The sequence below is a fragment of the Saccharomyces cerevisiae genome, chromosome X (assembly GCF_000146045.2).
Source record: "Saccharomyces cerevisiae S288C chromosome X, complete sequence".
Taxonomy (NCBI): domain Eukaryota; kingdom Fungi; phylum Ascomycota; class Saccharomycetes; order Saccharomycetales; family Saccharomycetaceae; genus Saccharomyces; species Saccharomyces cerevisiae.
The window spans coordinates 457,979-478,198 of record NC_001142.9 but is presented as its reverse complement, the minus strand read 5'-3'; the positions used below and the strand labels follow the sequence as shown (position 1 = coordinate 478,198).

At 39.9% G+C, this 20,220-nt stretch overlaps 15 protein-coding genes across 15 annotated transcripts, besides 5 other annotated features; 9 read left to right on the top strand and 6 right to left on the bottom strand.

Moving 5' to 3' along the window:
• Nucleotides 1-148: part of a mobile genetic element (YJRWTy1-2; Ty1 element, LTR retrotransposon of the Copia (Pseudoviridae) group; contains co-transcribed genes TYA Gag and TYB Pol, encoding proteins involved in structure and function of virus-like particles, flanked by two direct repeats) that runs on past the window's edge.
• Nucleotides 1-148: part of a long terminal repeat (Ty1 LTR) that runs on past the window's edge.
• Nucleotides 1-5,736: part of a mobile genetic element (YJRWTy1-1; Ty1 element, LTR retrotransposon of the Copia (Pseudoviridae) group; contains co-transcribed genes TYA Gag and TYB Pol, encoding proteins involved in structure and function of virus-like particles, flanked by two direct repeats) that runs on past the window's edge.
• YJR027W (gag-pol fusion protein) lies at nucleotides 171-5,439 on the bottom strand (the record flags this gene model as incomplete). The annotated part of the gene is given in 1 exon segment (NM_001181685.2): nucleotides 171-5,439. Coding segments are annotated over 1 exon segment (5,268 nt in total).
• YJR026W (gag protein) lies at nucleotides 4,117-5,439 on the bottom strand (the record flags this gene model as incomplete). Its single annotated transcript, NM_001181684.3, has 1 exon — nucleotides 4,117-5,439. The coding sequence occupies one exon, from the start codon at nucleotides 5,437-5,439 to the stop codon at nucleotides 4,117-4,119; it is 1,323 nt and encodes a 440-aa protein (NP_012561.3).
• Nucleotides 5,399-5,736: a long terminal repeat (Ty1 LTR).
• A 791-nt stretch (nucleotides 5,737-6,527) lies between these two features.
• On the top strand, nucleotides 6,528-7,061 carry BNA1 (3-hydroxyanthranilate 3,4-dioxygenase; the record flags this gene model as incomplete). The annotated part of the gene is made up of 1 exon (NM_001181683.1): nucleotides 6,528-7,061. The coding sequence occupies one exon, from the start codon at nucleotides 6,528-6,530 to the stop codon at nucleotides 7,059-7,061; it is 534 nt and encodes a 177-aa protein (NP_012559.1).
• Nucleotides 7,062-7,234: 173 nt separating this feature from the next.
• MDE1 (methylthioribulose 1-phosphate dehydratase MDE1) lies at nucleotides 7,235-7,969 on the top strand (the record flags this gene model as incomplete). The annotated part of the gene is made up of 1 exon (NM_001181682.3): nucleotides 7,235-7,969. The coding sequence occupies one exon, from the start codon at nucleotides 7,235-7,237 to the stop codon at nucleotides 7,967-7,969; it is 735 nt and encodes a 244-aa protein (NP_012558.3).
• Nucleotides 7,970-8,085: 116 nt separating this feature from the next.
• LSM8 (U4/U6-U5 snRNP complex subunit LSM8) lies at nucleotides 8,086-8,415 on the bottom strand (the record flags this gene model as incomplete). The annotated part of the gene is made up of 1 exon (NM_001181680.1): nucleotides 8,086-8,415. One exon carries the CDS (start codon nucleotides 8,413-8,415, stop codon nucleotides 8,086-8,088), a length of 330 nt encoding a protein of 109 aa, NP_012556.2.
• Nucleotides 8,416-8,619: 204 nt separating this feature from the next.
• Nucleotides 8,620-9,644, top strand: REC107 (Rec107p; the record flags this gene model as incomplete). The annotated part of the gene is made up of 2 exons (NM_001181679.1): nucleotides 8,620-8,935; nucleotides 9,016-9,644. The coding sequence occupies 2 exons, from the start codon at nucleotides 8,620-8,622 to the stop codon at nucleotides 9,642-9,644; spliced, it is 945 nt and encodes a 314-aa protein (NP_012555.1).
• A 273-nt stretch (nucleotides 9,645-9,917) lies between these two features.
• Nucleotides 9,918-10,967, top strand: TES1 (palmitoyl-CoA hydrolase; the record flags this gene model as incomplete). The annotated part of the gene is made up of 1 exon (NM_001181677.3): nucleotides 9,918-10,967. One exon carries the CDS (start codon nucleotides 9,918-9,920, stop codon nucleotides 10,965-10,967), a length of 1,050 nt encoding a protein of 349 aa, NP_012553.3.
• A 198-nt stretch (nucleotides 10,968-11,165) lies between these two features.
• ESS1 (peptidylprolyl isomerase ESS1) lies at nucleotides 11,166-11,678 on the top strand (the record flags this gene model as incomplete). Its single annotated transcript, NM_001181675.1, has 1 exon — nucleotides 11,166-11,678. One exon carries the CDS (start codon nucleotides 11,166-11,168, stop codon nucleotides 11,676-11,678), a length of 513 nt encoding a protein of 170 aa, NP_012551.2.
• Nucleotides 11,679-11,990: 312 nt separating this feature from the next.
• ILV3 (dihydroxy-acid dehydratase ILV3) lies at nucleotides 11,991-13,748 on the top strand (the record flags this gene model as incomplete). Its single annotated transcript, NM_001181674.1, has 1 exon — nucleotides 11,991-13,748. One exon carries the CDS (start codon nucleotides 11,991-11,993, stop codon nucleotides 13,746-13,748), a length of 1,758 nt encoding a protein of 585 aa, NP_012550.1.
• Nucleotides 13,749-13,945: 197 nt separating this feature from the next.
• YJR015W (uncharacterized protein) lies at nucleotides 13,946-15,478 on the bottom strand (the record flags this gene model as incomplete). The annotated part of the gene is made up of 1 exon (NM_001181673.3): nucleotides 13,946-15,478. The coding sequence occupies one exon, from the start codon at nucleotides 15,476-15,478 to the stop codon at nucleotides 13,946-13,948; it is 1,533 nt and encodes a 510-aa protein (NP_012549.3).
• A 295-nt stretch (nucleotides 15,479-15,773) lies between these two features.
• TMA22 (Tma22p) lies at nucleotides 15,774-16,370 on the bottom strand (the record flags this gene model as incomplete). Its single annotated transcript, NM_001181672.1, has 1 exon — nucleotides 15,774-16,370. One exon carries the CDS (start codon nucleotides 16,368-16,370, stop codon nucleotides 15,774-15,776), a length of 597 nt encoding a protein of 198 aa, NP_012548.1.
• Nucleotides 16,371-16,605: 235 nt separating this feature from the next.
• Nucleotides 16,606-17,817, bottom strand: GPI14 (glycosylphosphatidylinositol-alpha 1,4 mannosyltransferase I; the record flags this gene model as incomplete). The annotated part of the gene is made up of 1 exon (NM_001181671.1): nucleotides 16,606-17,817. One exon carries the CDS (start codon nucleotides 17,815-17,817, stop codon nucleotides 16,606-16,608), a length of 1,212 nt encoding a protein of 403 aa, NP_012547.2.
• A 188-nt stretch (nucleotides 17,818-18,005) lies between these two features.
• Nucleotides 18,006-18,404, top strand: YJR012C (uncharacterized protein; the record flags this gene model as incomplete). Its single annotated transcript, NM_001181670.4, has 1 exon — nucleotides 18,006-18,404. One exon carries the CDS (start codon nucleotides 18,006-18,008, stop codon nucleotides 18,402-18,404), a length of 399 nt encoding a protein of 132 aa, NP_012546.4.
• Nucleotides 18,304-18,862: an origin of replication (ARS1017; Autonomously Replicating Sequence).
• CAL4 (Cal4p) lies at nucleotides 18,773-19,558 on the top strand (the record flags this gene model as incomplete). The annotated part of the gene is made up of 1 exon (NM_001181669.1): nucleotides 18,773-19,558. One exon carries the CDS (start codon nucleotides 18,773-18,775, stop codon nucleotides 19,556-19,558), a length of 786 nt encoding a protein of 261 aa, NP_012545.1.
• A 279-nt stretch (nucleotides 19,559-19,837) lies between these two features.
• Nucleotides 19,838-20,122, top strand: SPC1 (signal peptidase complex subunit SPC1; the record flags this gene model as incomplete). Its single annotated transcript, NM_001181667.1, has 1 exon — nucleotides 19,838-20,122. The coding sequence occupies one exon, from the start codon at nucleotides 19,838-19,840 to the stop codon at nucleotides 20,120-20,122; it is 285 nt and encodes a 94-aa protein (NP_012544.1).
• Between the last annotated feature and the right edge of the window lie 98 nt (nucleotides 20,123-20,220).

Here is a 20,220-nt window from a genome sequence, read left to right as displayed (position 1 = left end):
CTATTACATTATCAATCCTTGCGTTTCAGCTTCCACTAATTTAGATGACTATTTCTCATCATTTGCGTCATCTTCTAACACCGTATATGATAATATACTAGTAATGTAAATACTAGTTAGTAGATGATAGTTGATTTCTATTCCAACATACCACCCATAATGTAATAGATCTAATGAATCCATTTGTTAGTTAATAGTTTAAATGTTTTTATCGGAAGAGGTTTTGTCATCACATCAGCAATGTTCTTCTTGGTCTCGATGTAGTATACGTATAAATTATTACCTGATACTTCATCTCTAAGTCTCATTGCCTTTGTGCCAAAAAATCTGTTTCTAAATTTCTCTTCATTTGTAGACTTAATTATACTGATCGTTGATCTACTATCAGTAAGTAAGCCTTTAATAATTGGTTTCTTGTTAAGTTCTTGTATCAGGTAACTTAGATTATTTAATAATGGGACAGATTCACTTATCGCGTGTATTTCTGCTTCCGTAGTTGAAGTACATGTTAATGAAGCCTTTGTCGACTTTCCTCCAATCACTTTTCCGTTGAGTAGGAAAATGTTACCAATTTGTGACTTGTAATATGGTTGGTTACCATATGAAGCATCGCTTATTGCGACTAGTTTATTATCTGGCTCGGTAGGTTTGTTTTTGTGCCATATCAGTTGTTTATCTCTAGTGTCCCACATGAATTGTATTAACTCATATGTCATGTCTAAAACTTGCCTAGAGGGGAATAGTATATGTTGAGCAAGTGTGTTGATGTAGTATAGTAAGTCAAATCTAAATTTATATCCAACATATGAAGCTAGACCAATCAACTTTTGCATTTCATGTACCTTCTCTTTGTATTCATCTTCATCTATTTCTAGTTCATCCTGGTCTATATAAAGACCTGGTTGACCTGGAGCGCTAAGTTTTCTTCCTTTTGGATTCAAAGGTACGTTTAATTTGGGTATTTTCTCAGTTAATGAGTTTTCCATACCTAATTTCATGTATTTACCTCTTTGATATTTGATTTCTAAGCCAAGTATGTCGTACTGAATTTCGTTATCACTTTCACCCAGATTTATTATCTTTGTATCGTATTGTTTCTTGAGTGTTGTTATGATTTTCTTATTTGCATTTAAGTCTTTGCTGAACAATATCATATCATCAACGAATAAGCAAATTGTTACTTGACTATTCTTAAATACGCATGACCATCCACGAACTTCTTCCATACCACACTGTTTTATCAGGTATGATTTGATAGTTTCGTACCAGTTCGCTCCACTTTGTTTCAATCCATAATGTGATTTCTTCAAACGTATCAACTTATCATTCATTCCTAAATGTGGTGGAGGTCTTATGTATAATTCTTCTTTGATGTCTGCATACAAATATGCCGAAGATATGTCTAATTGTGTAATATAGTAGTTATTGTCTAATGCAAGTGACAGGGATGTCATCAACGCATAATGATGTACAGTGTTGGATTGCATACCTGTATCGTACGTATCAGGATGCTGAATGTCACCTCTTGCAACAAATCTAGCTTTATGAGTACCGTCACGTTTCTTGTTGAAGATAAACATTGAGTTTATTACTCTTTTAGGGTCTATTTCTTTTCTGTCATAATATTCGTCAGTGTCCCAAGTTTTCATCTTCAACAGTTGATTGACTTCTTTGTGGTATGCCTCGATATATTTTTCTTTTTCTTTAATATCTTTATTATAGGTGATTGCCTCATCGTATCGTAAGGTTGTCCGTATTGGTTTGATTGATTTTACTGCTTTTACAGCTGCAATCAGGTGAATTCGTTTCTTCGATCTCGGAGGTTCTAAACTACGCATATTCTTAGTATTCCATGTGTCTCGTGATACCTTAATTTCAGTTTCATTATCTTCTAATGATCTTTTCTTACTGTTGATAGTAGTATAGGCATTAGAGTCACCAATACCACCCAAACTGGAATTAGTTTGATGAGAATTTATCGGTGGGAGTTCTTTAAATGGGTCAGGGAATTCGGTAGGAGATTCTGGAGGTAGATCAGGGAGTGGGAGATCAGCGATGATAGATTCCTCGGTATTCTGTTCAGAAACAGTAGTTGGCGTTTTGATAGGAACAATATTGTGCGATGAATTATTTTCCGGTGGAGAAGCATCGATTGAAGGTGAACGGTGTATAATCCTTTTCTCAGTCTCTTGGTCACTTATCTGCGGAACAGTTTTGTTGTTGGTACCACCCGTACTGGATATTGGTACGTTTGTATGATTAGTCTCATTTTCACTGTACGAGTCTGAGTGTCTGAAATCTTTAGATTTACTGGCGTGCGACGACTCATGTGTGTTAGATTGGGACATGGGAGCAAGTAAAGGAACATTTAATTTATGCATACCACCCGAACCGGTACTCTCGATATTGGAAATTTGGGGGGTGCTAGATCTCTTCTTTGATGGAAGAATATTAGATTCAGATATGTTGGGGTCAACTTCTCTGGGTGCGCGAATATTGGTTTTAGAAACACGTTTCGAATCTTCAGTATGAGTTGACGGAGGTGTGGAATCGGTTGGACTCACAGCTTTTGAAAGGACATTTCTCGGTTGCTCAGGATGTAGTTCAATGTCAGATTGGAAGTCATGGTCAGATTCTATGTTAAGATCATTGGATTCTTGGATCTCATTTGACGCAATGAACGATTGATATGAAGCAGTTAAACGGTTTAAGTCTTCATCGAAAGTGAGTGCGTCGTAATTGAATTGATCTAATCTGGATTCCTTGCCCTGAAGAATAACATAGTTAGTTGTATCTACTGTCTTCTTTAAGGATGGAAGATAGATGATATATCCATAAGAGTTTCGAGACGGATGTAGAGCGTAACCTGGGATGCCACGAGGATGTATTTTGGAGTTAGGGTTGTGATCATTGACGATAACAGGTTGACCGAAAGGTAACAAAGTACTGATATCAAGTCCTGCCAAGCCAGCATGTTGTCTTGCAGATTTTTTGCTTTTAGGTGAAGCTAGTGAATTTCTCACAATAGTAGAAAATTCGATTGCAGAGAACCATAAATGGTTCGGTAAACCACTACATTGCAGTTGAGTACGGCAGTCATCTAATAAGGTACGGTTGAGCCGTTCAGCGACTCCATGTGCTCGGGAATCCGCTGTGGTTGTATAGCATGGAGTTATACCATTTTTTTCAAGGAATTTATGGAGAGTTCTGTTAGTATACTCAGAACCACGGTCCATTTGTATAACCAAGACACTGGCCTGAAACTGGTTCTTAATAAAAGCTAGTATCGTAGTAAAAACATCGAGGATAGAGTCCTCGCGACGGTCGTGTAATGGATAAACCCAACGGAATTTTGTTGTCTCATCAGTAAATGAGATGAAATAGGATGGTGCACTTTTTGGTAGGTTGTGAACTGGACCAAATATGTCAGTATGTAGGTATTGAAAGGGTTCGTATGAATTTTGGTATTTTAGTCGTGAACCTTTGATATGTCTGTGTTTGGTGCTTTTGCCGATTAAACAATCAGGACATTGATAGTCAATAGCACTAGACCAGTCGACATCTGATTCGTTAAAATACGTGATGGTGTTATTTTTAAGTGAGTATCGAATTGTCTGTGCATTGGCATGCGCAAGCATTCGATGAATGAAAGGATAAGGATATTTGCGTGTACTTTCACTTGTATGGACATTATTGATGGTGGGTACGGAGATATTTGATGGAAGCAAGTACCTTTTAGATACCCAGTAAAAGTCTCCATATTGTACGATAGGTGCAAGTACAGTGCCGTCAGATCGTTCTAAGACGTTTTTGGTAAAGCATGCTGTGATATCTACTGCAGCCAATTCATTCAAACTGAGTAAGTCATAGGCTATGTTAGGAGTGTGCAATACCTTTATTGATGTTTTGGTGTTGTCCTGGAAGTGAAATTGTAGGTCACCAATAGCGTTAATTGGTATATTTCTTTTTTGAGCATCAACTACGTTTATGTCAGGATTAGATGATGCTGAGTGTATGTGATGAGCAGATCTTATAAGGGTTCGTGATGCTCCTGAATCGAGAAGGAGGTGTCCAGGGAGTTCATCATCAGAATGATTAGTGTGATTTACCGTAGATTCAGTAAGTTCCTGGCCTAAGGTGAAGGTCGTGCTTATTGTTCAATTGAATCGGTTCAGTAGTTGATTTACTGATGGAATCGTTGTCCGTGCTGGGAGAGTTATTAGATGTGGATACATTGTGAGCCCTGGCTGTTTTCGATTTCGAATTATTTGTTTTTTGAGGATTCCGAGCTATAACTTTGGGTTTGGTTGTATTCGTATAGCTGCGAGAATCATTCTTCTCATCACTCAGATTTCTCCTGTAATTAGGTTTGCTGTTTCTCGATCCCTGTTGTTCTTCATAAATAGCATGGATATCTAAGAACAGTTCAGCGACTGTCATATTTAGATGTCGATGACGTGTGTAGCGTAAAAATTTATATTCGCCAGATAGACCTCTCATAATTAATTGGCATGCGACCTTGTTATTGATATGAATGCCATTATTGTTCAGTCTGTCGATAATGTTTGTGACTTTTGTTTCAAATGCATCTGCAGGTGTACTGCCATTATATTGCAAATTTGCCAGGGTCACAATGTCGTTTGCCTCTTGGGTATCAGATTGCATTTTTTCAATACTTTTGGAAAGAATTTTCATGATATCCGTATAATCAACGGATAGGATGTCTTTGACCCAGGTAGGTAGGAATTGAGAGGGAGCAAATATTTGAAAAGTGTTATACAAGAAGGTGAGTTCATCATCAGTGATCTGACGTACGGGTTTTCCGTTTACTGTCGGAATAATACCACCGAGATTCGAGTTTTGTAAAAATTTGATGTATGTTTTAACCCAATTTGGAAAGTCATTAGGTGAGGTTAACATTGGTGGTGGTCTGACATATTTTTTAGTGGATGTCATATCAGAGTCCGCTGAGGATGAATCAGTAAATGTATTACCTGACTCAGGTGATGGAGTGCTCAGAGGCGTTCCAACTGATGATGGATACTGCGGAAACTGTGATTGTGGCCCAGGTGGAAAGTACATAGGCGACATTTGATAAGGTGTATACGGAATCATAGATGGGTGTCCGTAAAATGACCAACCAGATGGATTGGCTTGGTTTTGGGTCATCATGCACTGCTGTGGGTACGGCCCATTCTGTGGAGGTGGTACTGAAGCAGGTTGAGGAGAGGCATGATGGGGGTTCTCTGGAACAGCTGATGAAGCAGGTGTTGTTGTCTGTTGAGAGTTAGCCTTAGTGGAAGCCTTCTCACATTCTTCTGTTTTGGAAGCTGAAACGTCTAACGGATCTTGATTTGTGTGGACTTCCTTAGAAGTAACCGAAGCACAGGCGCTACCATGAGAAATATGTGAATGTTGAGATAATTGTTGGGATTCCATTGTTGATAAAGGCTATAATATTAGGTATACAGAATATACTAGAAGTTCTCCTCGAGGATATAGGAATCCTCAAAATGGAATCTATATTTCTACATACTAATATTACGATTATTCCTCATTCCGTTTTATATGTTTATATTCATTGATCCTATTACATTATCAATCCTTGCGTTTCAGCTTCCTCTAACTTCGATGACAGCTTCTCATAACTTATGTCATCATCTTAACACCGTATATGATAATATATTGATAATATAACTATTAGTTGATAGACGATAGTGGATTTTTATTCCAACAGCAACATGTTAAAACGAAAGCTGATGTTTGGAAGCCGTCTCGAGTAGGCTATACCGACATATTTTCCCAGGAATATAAAGGAATTGTTGTTGCGATAAAGTTTGTGATCTGTTCTGATGCTGAAGGAACCTTGTACCCGAGAGAGTATAACTCCCGTCTCCATGATGTAAAAAGACTTGGGAGAACAGGACTGTCATTCACAGATAAAAAGGAGGCGTATTTACTCGAATTTAAAAACCAGGACGTTGTAGATCATGTTCATAAGTTAATCTTGCCTTTTAACACATCTTGGCAATCTAACTAGATTCGTCCAATTGTATTTTTACTTCAATAATCTTACATAATAATAAAAATTTTTCTATTTGTCCAAAAAAAAAAAAAATAAATAAAATAAAAAAAGCTACCGTAATTCATGCGTACAGTAACTGGCTTCCTTACTATACCAAGTTTATTCTTTGATTGCGCTGCCAAAATAGCCTGTCAAAATTTGCGCGGATGTATTTTCGACGTCAACGGTGCCATTATTTTTCTGTCACTGACACCTGTACTCCTGAACGGGTATCGGCATTTAGAACGCTGCCTCCAAATGTCTGGTGAACGTTCGTGAATATTCAGAGTGTCGTTATTGCAATGGAATGGCTGCCTTTGTGACGGCGTCAGGATAAATTGTGAGTCACTGAAACATATTCGGCAAAGTAAAAAAACGGACGTAAAAGATTCTTTCTTTATTCTTTTCACGACAGTCTACAAGTAACTGAAATAGCATACATTTACCAAAAAAATCGAAAAAAATGTTTAATACTACACCAATTAATATCGACAAATGGTTGAAGGAGAACGAAGGCCTTTTGAAACCACCGGTGAATAATTATTGCTTACATAAAGGGGGATTCACTGTGATGATTGTCGGTGGGCCTAATGAAAGAACCGGTTATCACATCAATCCAACTCCCGAATGGTTCTATCAAAAAAAAGGATCTATGCTTTTAAAGGTTGTGGATGAGACAGACGCTGAACCAAAGTTCATTGATATCATCATCAATGAAGGCGATTCATATTTATTGCCAGGAAATGTTCCTCACAGTCCTGTTCGGTTTGCTGATACTGTGGGTATTGTTGTGGAACAAGATAGGCCTGGGGGAGAAAACGATAAGATAAGGTGGTACTGTTCTCATTGTCGCCAAGTGGTCCACGAGAGTGAACTGCAAATGTTAGACTTAGGTACCCAAGTGAAAGAAGCCATTTTAGATTTTGAAAATGATGTCGAAAAGAGGACATGTTTCCATTGCAAGACGTTAAACTACGCACGCCCTCAATCTAATTAAGTATTAGAAGAGTTGTTAGTTGTACTTTTATAGCTCTCTTGTTACGTAAGATTGCGGCACTAAGATGCGGTGCCAATTTTTTTTTTTTTTCTCTTGATCAAAGCAGCTAGCTGTTCATCAAGATATGTAACGTTTTTAAGCACTGAACTAACAAGGGGAGCCAGTGAACGACTATGTCTTCACAAGATGTTCTGATACATTCAGATGATCCGTGCCATCCAGCAAATCTCATTTGCACGCTATGCAAGCAGTTTTTTCATAATAATTGGTGCACCGGAACTGGAGGTGGGATTTCAATAAAAGATCCTAACACGAATTATTATTATCTCGCCCCATCTGGGGTGCAGAAGGAGAAGATGATACCTGAGGATTTGTTTGTCATGGACGCTCAGACATTAGAGTATTTGCGCTCTCCCAAGCTTTACAAGCCAAGCGCATGTACTCCATTGTTCTTAGCGTGCTACCAAAAGAAAAATGCAGGTGCTATAATACATACACACTCCCAAAATGCTGTGATATGCTCCTTGCTATTTGGCGATGAGTTCAGGATTGCTAACATCGAACAAATCAAAGCAATTCCAAGCGGAAAGGTGGACCCTGTGACCAAGAAACCCATGGCGCTATCGTTTTTTGATACGCTGAAGATTCCCATCATTGAAAACATGGCGCATGAGGACGAGTTGATCGATGACTTGCACAAGACTTTTAAAGATTATCCAGACACATGCGCCGTAATTGTGAGGAGACATGGCATTTTTGTTTGGGGTCCGACAATCGATAAGGCCAAAATTTTCAACGAAGCCATCGATTATTTGATGGAGCTGGCCATAAAGATGTACCAAATGGGGATTCCTCCCGACTGTGGCATTGGCGAAGAGAAGAAGCATCTGAAGATGGCCAGTCCGTGACGGGTTAATGCTTAAATTTATTGTATGATTTATATACTTCTATACATGGTATTATTATTATTATTATTATTATTATTATTATTATTATTATTATTATTACTATTATTGCAACTATATTATTTTGTCTTTGATTCGTACACTTTTTCCCATATTACATGCTCATTTTCGATTTTATTCTTGGTGTCCTTTAGCATTGGGACCTTCTTTTCGTCTATAGGAGCTAGACTGTCATCATTTTCTGCATCTATGAGGCCAACAAGAGCAATCTCGCTGCCTCGAAGTAACTGTGCCTTGCAGATGAATTCCTTGCTTATGCGGTTGAAAACATTGGTTATGAATAGATTAGTATTTTTGTCGAAGCCGTTTAGGCTTGCTATGAGGCATTCGCCGTCAACTTTGATTATAACAACTCTTTTATTTAAGTAGTCTTTCAAGGTGGCTGACATGGTGCACGATAGTGTGTTCTTCTTGTATGGTGTACTGTATGCAGCTTGCTGGTCCATCTTATAAGAACCACGTAAGATTAGTTTTTTTTTTTCCCTTTACGCCATGATAGTATTTTCAGGACTTAAAGGGAAAATCAACAAGAACAGAAAGAAGGAAAACAAGCAAAACAAGGATACTGCAGACGTGTAGAAACATTTAGTAAAATGGTCGCTAGAGGTAGAACAGACGAGATATCTACAGATGTTTCAGAGGCTAATTCTGAACACTCGTTGATGATTACAGAAACATCATCACCGTTCAGATCTATATTCTCCCACAGTGGGAAAGTAGCGAATGCAGGCGCTTTAGAGGAATCGGACAAGCAGATACTGGAATGGGCAGGTAAACTGGAATTGGAGAGTATGGAGCTGAGGGAAAACTCTGACAAGCTAATTAAAGTTTTAAATGAAAATTCTAAGACATTATGTAAATCGCTAAACAAGTTTAACCAGCTACTGGAACAAGATGCTGCTACGAACGGTTCGTACCAACACAGTGCATACCCTCAAGTTTTTTATTCATTTTCTTCCAAAACACATTTACTAACAACTGTAGTATAGGAAACGTGAAAACCTTAATAAAGGATTTGGCTTCCCAGATTGAAAACCAACTGGACAAAGTGTCAACAGCAATGTTATCGAAAGGCGACGAGAAGAAGACAAAGTCGGATTCCAGCTACAGGCAGGTATTAGTCGAAGAAATAAGCAGGTATAATTCCAAGATAACGCGACACGTAACTAACAAGCAGCATGAGACGGAAAAGTCGATGAGGTGCACCCAGGAGATGCTCTTCAACGTCGGCAGCCAACTGGAGGACGTGCATAAAGTGCTCCTGTCTCTATCCAAAGACATGCACAGTCTACAAACCCGCCAGACTGCTCTAGAGATGGCGTTTCGAGAAAAGGCAGATCACGCCTACGATCGCCCGGATGTGTCTCTGAATGGCACCACACTCCTGCACGATATGGACGAAGCCCACGATAAGCAGCGTAAGAAGTCCGTGCCGCCACCAAGAATGATGGTCACAAGGTCCATGAAACGCAGAAGATCCAGCTCCCCAACCCTATCCACCAGCCAAAACCACAATAGCGAAGACAATGATGACGCTAGCCATCGGCTGAAGCGTGCGGCCAGGACCATTATTCCCTGGGAGGAACTAAGACCCGACACTCTGGAATCTGAGCTGTGAAACGGGCGTCCTGCTTTTTCATTCTACACAGGCATATGTAACAGCAGTGTATAGGCTATGTAAATCGGCCCAATCAACAAACAAGCGTTGCTTATTGGACTTGCTACTACCCCAACAAAGGAGAGAGCCTTTGATTGCATCCTCGGAAGAGACGGCATAAACACCGAGCCTCATCCTACAATGAAAAACCACGCCAGTTGGATATAAACCAGAAAAGGGTTTCAATTCAGTATCCACCATGAGCAAGACAAGATAAGACAAGATTGCATAAAAATGAGTGCTTCCAAAATGGCCATGTCCAACCTAGAGAAAATATTGGAACTGGTTCCTCTTTCGCCTACCAGTTTTGTCACAAAGTATCTGCCTGCCGCGCCCGTAGGGTCTAAGGGCACTTTTGGTGGAACGCTGGTATCACAATCGCTGCTGGCGTCATTGCATACTGTGCCATTGAACTTCTTCCCCACATCGCTACATTCGTATTTCATCAAGGGTGGTGATCCGCGGACCAAGATCACGTACCATGTGCAGAATCTGAGAAACGGTAGAAATTTCATCCATAAGCAGGTTAGTGCTTATCAGCACGACAAGTTGATATTTACGTCGATGATCTTATTTGCCGTGCAACGGTCCAAGGAGCACGACTCCTTGCAGCACTGGGAGACGATTCCAGGCCTGCAAGGTAAGCAGCCAGACCCTCATCGTTATGAAGAGGCCACTTCGCTTTTCCAGAAAGAAGTTCTGGACCCACAGAAATTGAGCAGGTATGCCTCATTGTCCGACAGGTTCCAAGACGCAACCTCGATGAGCAAGTATGTGGATGCGTTTCAATACGGAGTCATGGAGTACCAATTCCCCAAGGACATGTTCTACTCGGCAAGACACACCGACGAGCTGGATTATTTCGTCAAAGTGAGACCTCCCATCACTACCGTGGAGCACGCGGGCGACGAGTCTTCTTTACACAAGCATCATCCGTACAGGATCCCGAAGAGCATTACTCCTGAGAACGACGCTCGCTACAACTACGTGGCCTTTGCGTATCTGTCCGATTCCTACCTCCTACTCACGATCCCGTACTTCCACAACCTGCCTTTGTACTGCCACAGTTTCAGTGTCTCGCTCGACCACACGATTTACTTTCACCAGTTGCCTCATGTGAACAATTGGATCTATCTTAAGATTTCGAATCCCAGGTCCCACTGGGACAAGCACCTCGTACAGGGCAAGTATTTCGACACACAGTCGGGACGCATCATGGCAAGCGTCTCTCAGGAGGGCTACGTTGTCTACGGGTCAGAACGAGACATTCGAGCCAAGTTCTGAGGACAATTCCCTCCCACGTATAAACACATACATATATATTCTTATATTATATAATAATATCCTATTTATTATTACATCACCTTTCACGAGCGGGTATCATACCTTTTTCCCTTCGATCTAAGTAGAAAAAGGACCTGAATGATCATTGTGGTACTTATTCCCACGCATAACCGACTACGGCACCACAACGACGCACCAATGCCATCTGACGTAGCATCGAGGACCGGGCTGCCAACCCCGTGGACCGTCAGGTATAGTAAGTCCAAGAAAAGAGAGTATTTTTTCAATCCAGAGACGAAGCACTCGCAATGGGAGGAGCCTGAGGGCACCAACAAGGACCAGCTACACAAGCACTTAAGAGACCATCCAGTGCGTGTAAGATGCCTGCACATTCTCATCAAGCACAAGGATTCAAGAAGACCCGCATCGCATAGATCCGAGAACATTACGATATCCAAGCAAGACGCTACGGACGAACTGAAAACCTTAATCACGAGGTTGGATGACGACTCTAAGACGAACTCCTTCGAGGCCCTGGCTAAAGAGAGATCAGATTGCTCTTCATACAAGCGAGGCGGCGACCTCGGCTGGTTCGGGAGAGGCGAGATGCAGCCTAGCTTTGAAGACGCTGCCTTCCAGCTCAAGGTCGGCGAGGTAAGCGATATCGTTGAATCAGGAAGCGGTGTTCATGTGATCAAGCGGGTAGGTTAGGTTGGCATTTGCTTCTCCACCTCACCTTTTTATGTTCTTATTCCCTCTTGTATCCATTCCGTCCTCGCTGAACCCATGAAAAGAAAAAAAATTAACTAGTCACATAGTTAAATGGCGCTGTTCTTCGCTGCGAGCGGAACCGGGCCTGAAAAAAAATTTTCTCTTTTCCTCTCCAGATGACTCAGTAATATAGTAGTATATTATATAATGTAACAAAAGAAGAGACTGAAGTTTTATTATGCATTGTAGCGCCTGTAATCTTTAGTAACGGATTCTTGTATTTTTTTGTAAACAGCCAAGAAAAAAGTAGAGATGGGCTTGTTAACGAAAGTTGCTACATCTAGACAATTCTCTACAACGAGATGCGTTGCAAAGAAGCTCAACAAGTACTCGTATATCATCACTGAACCTAAGGGCCAAGGTGCGTCCCAGGCCATGCTTTATGCCACCGGTTTCAAGAAGGAAGATTTCAAGAAGCCTCAAGTCGGGGTTGGTTCCTGTTGGTGGTCCGGTAACCCATGTAACATGCATCTATTGGACTTGAATAACAGATGTTCTCAATCCATTGAAAAAGCGGGTTTGAAAGCTATGCAGTTCAACACCATCGGTGTTTCAGACGGTATCTCTATGGGTACTAAAGGTATGAGATACTCGTTACAAAGTAGAGAAATCATTGCAGACTCCTTTGAAACCATCATGATGGCACAACACTACGATGCTAACATCGCCATCCCATCATGTGACAAAAACATGCCCGGTGTCATGATGGCCATGGGTAGACATAACAGACCTTCCATCATGGTATATGGTGGTACTATCTTGCCCGGTCATCCAACATGTGGTTCTTCGAAGATCTCTAAAAACATCGATATCGTCTCTGCGTTCCAATCCTACGGTGAATATATTTCCAAGCAATTCACTGAAGAAGAAAGAGAAGATGTTGTGGAACATGCATGCCCAGGTCCTGGTTCTTGTGGTGGTATGTATACTGCCAACACAATGGCTTCTGCCGCTGAAGTGCTAGGTTTGACCATTCCAAACTCCTCTTCCTTCCCAGCCGTTTCCAAGGAGAAGTTAGCTGAGTGTGACAACATTGGTGAATACATCAAGAAGACAATGGAATTGGGTATTTTACCTCGTGATATCCTCACAAAAGAGGCTTTTGAAAACGCCATTACTTATGTCGTTGCAACCGGTGGGTCCACTAATGCTGTTTTGCATTTGGTGGCTGTTGCTCACTCTGCGGGTGTCAAGTTGTCACCAGATGATTTCCAAAGAATCAGTGATACTACACCATTGATCGGTGACTTCAAACCTTCTGGTAAATACGTCATGGCCGATTTGATTAACGTTGGTGGTACCCAATCTGTGATTAAGTATCTATATGAAAACAACATGTTGCACGGTAACACAATGACTGTTACCGGTGACACTTTGGCAGAACGTGCAAAGAAAGCACCAAGCCTACCTGAAGGACAAGAGATTATTAAGCCACTCTCCCACCCAATCAAGGCCAACGGTCACTTGCAAATTCTGTACGGTTCATTGGCACCAGGTGGAGCTGTGGGTAAAATTACCGGTAAGGAAGGTACTTACTTCAAGGGTAGAGCACGTGTGTTCGAAGAGGAAGGTGCCTTTATTGAAGCCTTGGAAAGAGGTGAAATCAAGAAGGGTGAAAAAACCGTTGTTGTTATCAGATATGAAGGTCCAAGAGGTGCACCAGGTATGCCTGAAATGCTAAAGCCTTCCTCTGCTCTGATGGGTTACGGTTTGGGTAAAGATGTTGCATTGTTGACTGATGGTAGATTCTCTGGTGGTTCTCACGGGTTCTTAATCGGCCACATTGTTCCCGAAGCCGCTGAAGGTGGTCCTATCGGGTTGGTCAGAGACGGCGATGAGATTATCATTGATGCTGATAATAACAAGATTGACCTATTAGTCTCTGATAAGGAAATGGCTCAACGTAAACAAAGTTGGGTTGCACCTCCACCTCGTTACACAAGAGGTACTCTATCCAAGTATGCTAAGTTGGTTTCCAACGCTTCCAACGGTTGTGTTTTAGATGCTTGATGCATTATAGGCCCCAATCGATGAATATATATATAGAGATTCTCCTTTTCCATCATCTTTTTTGTTCGCAATCTTTTCATATATATATATATATAAATATTTATTATAGTCCATTGAATGGATAAACATTTATTTAAAAAAAAACAACGATCAGTATTTTTTTATTTGAAAAGTCGCCTTAATTATAATCTACGAAATTAACTCTGCTTTGCTGCCACTAAAGCCTTCTGTTTTAGTTTTCTACTAGCATACTTGCCAACAAATGGTAACAGTGCCGTATTCAAGGCAATGAGTGCGACTAAAATACCATAATTCCGACCCATCTTGCGTCTTGTCACGTCAAAAAAAATAACCCTGTAGATATCGATGACGTTGTGAACGGGCATCATGTACCCATATCTATAAACATTATTGTTTAGCGCTAATGGGAAGAAAGAAGGTGCAATATTGAGAATGACAAATGATAGGATCCAGAACCCGAGATACTGGGGTCCTAACGTAATAACAAGCATAACCGCATTTTCGTTAGCTCCTCCCGCAGCAAGCATGAAGAGCCACGTAGACATCCAATATACGACGAAGCCACCTCTACCAAAGGACTTGGTAAAATCGACTTGAAAGATGGCGGTTGTTGTGCAGAAGAACAAAGACGCAAAGAAAAAGGTGAACCATGACATAGCGATACGGTAAATTAAACCGTTGGCTGGTCTTAGCACTTTTGCCATTTCTACGTGTAATGGGCCGTACAATAGAAATTGGAAAAAAGTTAGCAGTAAACAGTAAACAACACCGATTTGTGTGGGTGCCAGTAGAATACGGTCTGTGAATGGTCTGTGGTCATAGTATTCGTAGTTATATTTACCTGCTGCAGCGATATACCTTGCATTGTTAGTTAGTGCATAACGATATACCTGGGTTATGTTTGTCAATAACGGCGGCAGATAATTTAGTGTGTAGAATGTATGGTAGTACTCTTCAATGGTCTGAGCAACCGGTAAAATCGTTGATTTTAGGTTTGTCGGGTCTCTACCAGTTTCATATACCACCTGATTAAACAGCGTAGAATTGAATAGTGGTGCGGTATCGTTGATTAGTGATTCAAATAGAGTCTCCGTGGCGTTTGGCTTGATATTAATGGCAAACCAGTATTTTTCGTCGTAAACCAAATCGACAACCTTGTCATTGACTTGCTGTGGCGTATTTACGTCGAACTTGGCCTGGAAGGTAGGACTGTTATAAATATCCCAATCACATGGTATTTTATTGATAAAAGTAGGCAAAGCATACGATATGGAGGGCACTACCATGGAACTGTTATTATCCAAAATTACCACAGGGGGTTCCTGGATAACAACCAGAAGCTTAACTTTGTGTAGATACTTGCTGGTGTCGTAAAGAGCCCCCCAGAACAACACAAACATTGTAAAGCAAATTATGGCCAGTAAGCAATTTGTGAAAACAAACTTTAAAAGAACTTTCTTCCTTTGACCCTGTAGATTAGGAGAAAAAAATGAGCCACTCGAAGGAGGAAACGCTTTCTTATCCTCGGAATTTGGCTCAGGGTCCTTCGAAGAATCCGTTGTTTGACCATCCATGTCTGGCACACCTTGTGAGACAGCATCACCGACCACGCTGGAAAGGTCATGTATATCGTTGCGTCTGCAATATTCCTCGTCCGCTTCCATATTATTATATGCTGTTGGTTCTATATCATCTAGAGATGAAGTCATAACTATACTTACTTACGGCTGGATTGAGTTGTGTTTTGTACGCCTATGGTCAACAACAAATTTTGCAGTTTTTCGGTTGCAAATAATTTGAATAGGCAATGGGGACTATATTTATTGTCCTACTACGAAGGTTTCAGAGAAGGAACGGCGCAGGCGCACGAGGGCCGGCTGCACAGTATATATGAGCGACGATCTCAAGAACGATATAGGGTTTGACTATCTAACCTACACGCCTGGTTACCAAGTAAAAAGTCCTTTTCTCCCAGAACGGTGCTATTACATATTTATGGATTGCTTACTTGGCAGCTCCTTCTGCAGCAGGCTTTTTCTTCTTCTTAGCATCGATGGTTTCCACTTTGACGTCCTTTAGGCCTTTTTCTTCCAGCAAGGAATGTATGTAAGTTTCCACTTCATCCATCACGTCACCTTGAATGACAACTTCTTCTTTTTTCTCTGCATTTTTCGAGACTGAGCACCCTGTGGCGAACCTAGACGCAAATGTCTTGGCTAGCTTTTTCATGTCGATGTCGAAAACTTCCAGCCCAGAGATAGCGACGATAAACTTTCTCTTGGTCCTAGCTTCTCTTTTAATGATCACTTTCGATGACAGCTTCTTAGCTAATTCTCTTTGTTCCCTGTTTTCCTGTTTTTTTTGAATTTTCAGCAAGTCCTTTTCCAACTTTTCCTCTCTAGCTTCGCCAATACTGGATTCAGCCAGTTTGTTGGTCACGGCTTCCACCTCTTGCGTATTATCGTCAGTACCGTATAGCTTTGCATAAAGGTCTGCGTGGTTTTCAGATAACCAAACTTTACAACGCTTTAATTTTCCTGAAAACTCGCAGTACTCTGGTGGGTAGGAGCAAATTCCACAATAGATGACTTCTCTTAACATTTTATGCAATATGCTTTTCTTTAGTTTAGCTCTTGAACTGTTTCCTTGGGGTGATTTTATCCAGTAGGAATTAATAATTTTTTCACTCACACATCACATCAAGTATCTTTTTCCTTTTTTTTTTCAGCTTTTTTCTCTTTTGGTGGTGCGCTTTTGCATTTTTTTTTTCATATTTACACATTCATTATATGAGTAGATTTATAGAATTGATGTACATGGTGCAAGTTCACGTCAGTCAGTTGTTCTTTTTGTTGGAAACTGTGGGTTGCGTCGGTATCTTAATATCAGTAATAAATTGACCCAGTAGCCACACATTGGTGACGAAAAATAACACGCTTGCAATAAATAGTCCAGGATAGAATACATTCTTGCCTTCGAATTCCAAATAGTAACCTTGGCTTAACCAAATTCCCTGCGTTCCTACCCAAAGCGTGGCCATTAAAAGCCCCTTCTTCCAACCAATGTGCGTTCTTGAGAGGTAAAATGGTAGAAAGATCAGGTACCAAACAAAATATTGCGATGTGCACACTTTATTATATGTCACAAATGCGAACGTCTGCACAAATAAAACCCTCAATAGGTTATCGAATGTGGGATTCCACCATTCAAGACATCCAGTTACTAAAACAAGCAGCAATTGAGGCACAAATGCGTACCTTGAGAGATTGGACTCACCATTTTCCTTATTTGCAGAATCTAAATACAATAGCATGTTCCACACTGAAAAATTGTGTCTGTGATCCGTTCTGTATAAGTGGTACAAGTATGCCTGATCCAGAAACTCGTATCCGTATATCTTGTACATTGCCCAACCACATCCAAGCAAAGTTGTTAGAGTACTCAAACCGATATTGAGTAGCGATGTAAGTTGTGTTCGTGGACCCTGGTTTCTTTTATTGTAGTATATAAAAATTGCTATTGGGATACAATATATGATTGGATATATTTTGAAATGGATAGAAAGACCATATAAGATTCCAGCTAGGGTGTATCTACTCTTTTGTAGAAAAAAAAGCGTGAACATGATCAAACAGCAAAGCACGCTTTCAGCGTTTCCCCTTGTACTGATGGTGATAACCATCGGATTCAATAGCCAAATGCTTTCCAATATTAAAGCTCTTTTTCTGGAGATGGCCTGGTTCAAAAGCTTCATTATAATGAGCCCAGTAACCAAATCGAAAATAACAAATATGACCTTCCCCAAATGAAACCATCCAAAATAATGATTAGGCACTAGCAGCCAACTTAGTAGCGGTGTGTAACGATATGTATCCCTTGCATAAGGTGATTTGCCTTCGTATACATATTTAGCAGCATCATGAAACACAAAATAGTCGATATCAGTGTACCTCACTTTGAAATTAGCGTCCTGGTAAATGCCAAAAAGAAAAAATCCGACTCTTACCAAGAATGACAGTACAGTCAAGCCCCATTCTTCGCCAGTCATCTTTCAACTTTATCACCTTTTACCTTGCTTGTCAGTTGTTGACTTTTTTATGTATATATATTGTGTTTTTTTTTGTCAAGTTCTTACCAACTATTAAAGTTTCTTTTATTATTATCGGAGCCTGTAAAAGAGCTCCACATGTTTCGGTTTACCTCTTGAAAATTGATTGCGAACATAACGAGTCAAGCATGGCAGCAGGTGGTGAACTTAGTTATGAAGAGTTGCTGGATCACATTCTGAATAACAAGCCTATACCTAATATTGTGGAGGTGCCCAATGTTACGCTGGATGAGGGTTTAGCTAGTACTCCTTCATTGAGGCCAAGACCTAGGCCTTGGGAAGGTCAGCTGCAGCATCAATCTCATCAAGGATCATTAGACAAACCCAATATATCTCTGGACATTGATCAAGAAAGCCTAGAAGGCATGACCTCATTAACAAGGCTGTCTGAATGTTACGATATACAGTCTAAGTTACAGATTAATGACAGTGACAACGATAATGATGACAATAACAATGATAACAATAAAGGCGATGGCAATGATGACGACAATAATACAGTAACAGCAAATCCAACAGCTAGGTAAATTATTCACCCAACAGGTATGTAAAAAAATGCATTTATATATTTATATATAGTACTATTATCTTCCCTTTTCTACTTAAATTTTATATCGCTCATTCATACTTAATCATAGACCTGCCCTTTTTGCGTTTAAAAGAATACAAAGGCACATGCATCTCCTTCTTTTGTCTGCATAATGTTTCTAACAAAGTTAGTGCGATATCTGTCGTTTTATCCTTTCCTTTTTATTAATTTCACAGTCTGATCTTTTATTGTGATTAGATAAGCGGCGTTGGTTTTAATTTCACGCTAGTTAAGTCAAAGCAGAATAGAGAATAGCTCTACAAGAAAAAGGACAAATAAGGTAACTGTGATAGCATATAAAGGCGTATGAGTGAAACACGAGAATCTAATGAAAGTACAGTTTCGTCTTTACAAACCAAACTTTTGCTCAATGACGGAATATCCGAAAACAACAAGAAAAATGTTATACTGCTGAATCAAATAGTGCCGTTTATTCTGAATACTTCACATTATATGACGGATCTAATGTATGTCTTGTATTATCTGGCTCAAAAGCAGGAAGACGAAGTATTAAACCATTCTGGCACATTTATTTCACACAAAAAAGAACTCCTTGCACTAAAGAGTGATATTTGTGAACTAATTTACGATTTAAGGACAGGATTCCGCTTATTATTGGATAGTTGTGAGTTAGATCACTTTGAAACTCCTGGAAAATGCCGGCATTTGATCGAGAAGGTTCTAGTCACCTCCATTTATGGAGTGAACAGGTATATTTTCCAGGAATTAAACAGATTAAATGTCGATTTTAAAGATGAATTTATATTACAAATGCAAAATTGTTTATCAGGATTCGTTAATCTCTACAAATTTTTGAACAAGATCCCTATGAGTAAACAACAGTCACAGATGAACGATTTACAGATGAAGATCTTAGTTAATGTGTTACAGAATGAATTGTTACCCATTTGGAAGTTTCAGTTAGATCTTTTGAATTGTAAACTATTTAACGAGCTCTCTAAGGATAAGGGCCTGATTAATATATATAGAAAAGCTACGAACGATAGTGTTATTGATGTTAGCAAGGGTGAACCATTCATCAGATATGTTAATTGGCTAAAGGACCAAATTATTGGTGAAATGACGGTTTAATGCAAGTAATGTAATATAATACAAGAGTATAAAAATAAGGTTCTACACAAACATCTATAAATGTATAGATTATACTAGTTTGGTTGGCTTCTTAGCGTTTCTCTCATCTACGTAAGATGAACGCCATGTGTACACTTTTCACATTTTAAATACATCTCGCGTGGAGGAGGGATAATAGAAACTATTTAGAGAAAAAAACGAGGCAGATTAAACGAAGTTACTCCAGGATTGGTCAAGCAATACTCAAACAAGATCAACGTCACGTCATAGTCAACTTCAATGTCTGAGATATTACAAGATGTACAAAGGAAACTGGTTTTTCCAATAGATTTTCCCAGCCAACGGAAAACAGAAAAATTTCAACAGCTATCGCTCATGATCGGAGCTTTGGTAGCGTGTATATTGGGATTTGCACAACAGTCCCTGAAAGTTTTACTGACTGCGTATGGCATTAGTTGTGTGATTACTTTAATATGTGTTTTGCCAGCTTACCCATGGTATAATAAACAAAAATTGAGGTGGGCACAGCCAAAAATTGAAATTAATGTCGACCAGTATGACTAGTCGCTATTGCCTCCGTCTCCAAAAATTAACCTTTTTTAGTATCTTCGAGAAGTACCAATAATAAGCTTTCTCGACAGTATAAGGAGTTTTTTATTGAA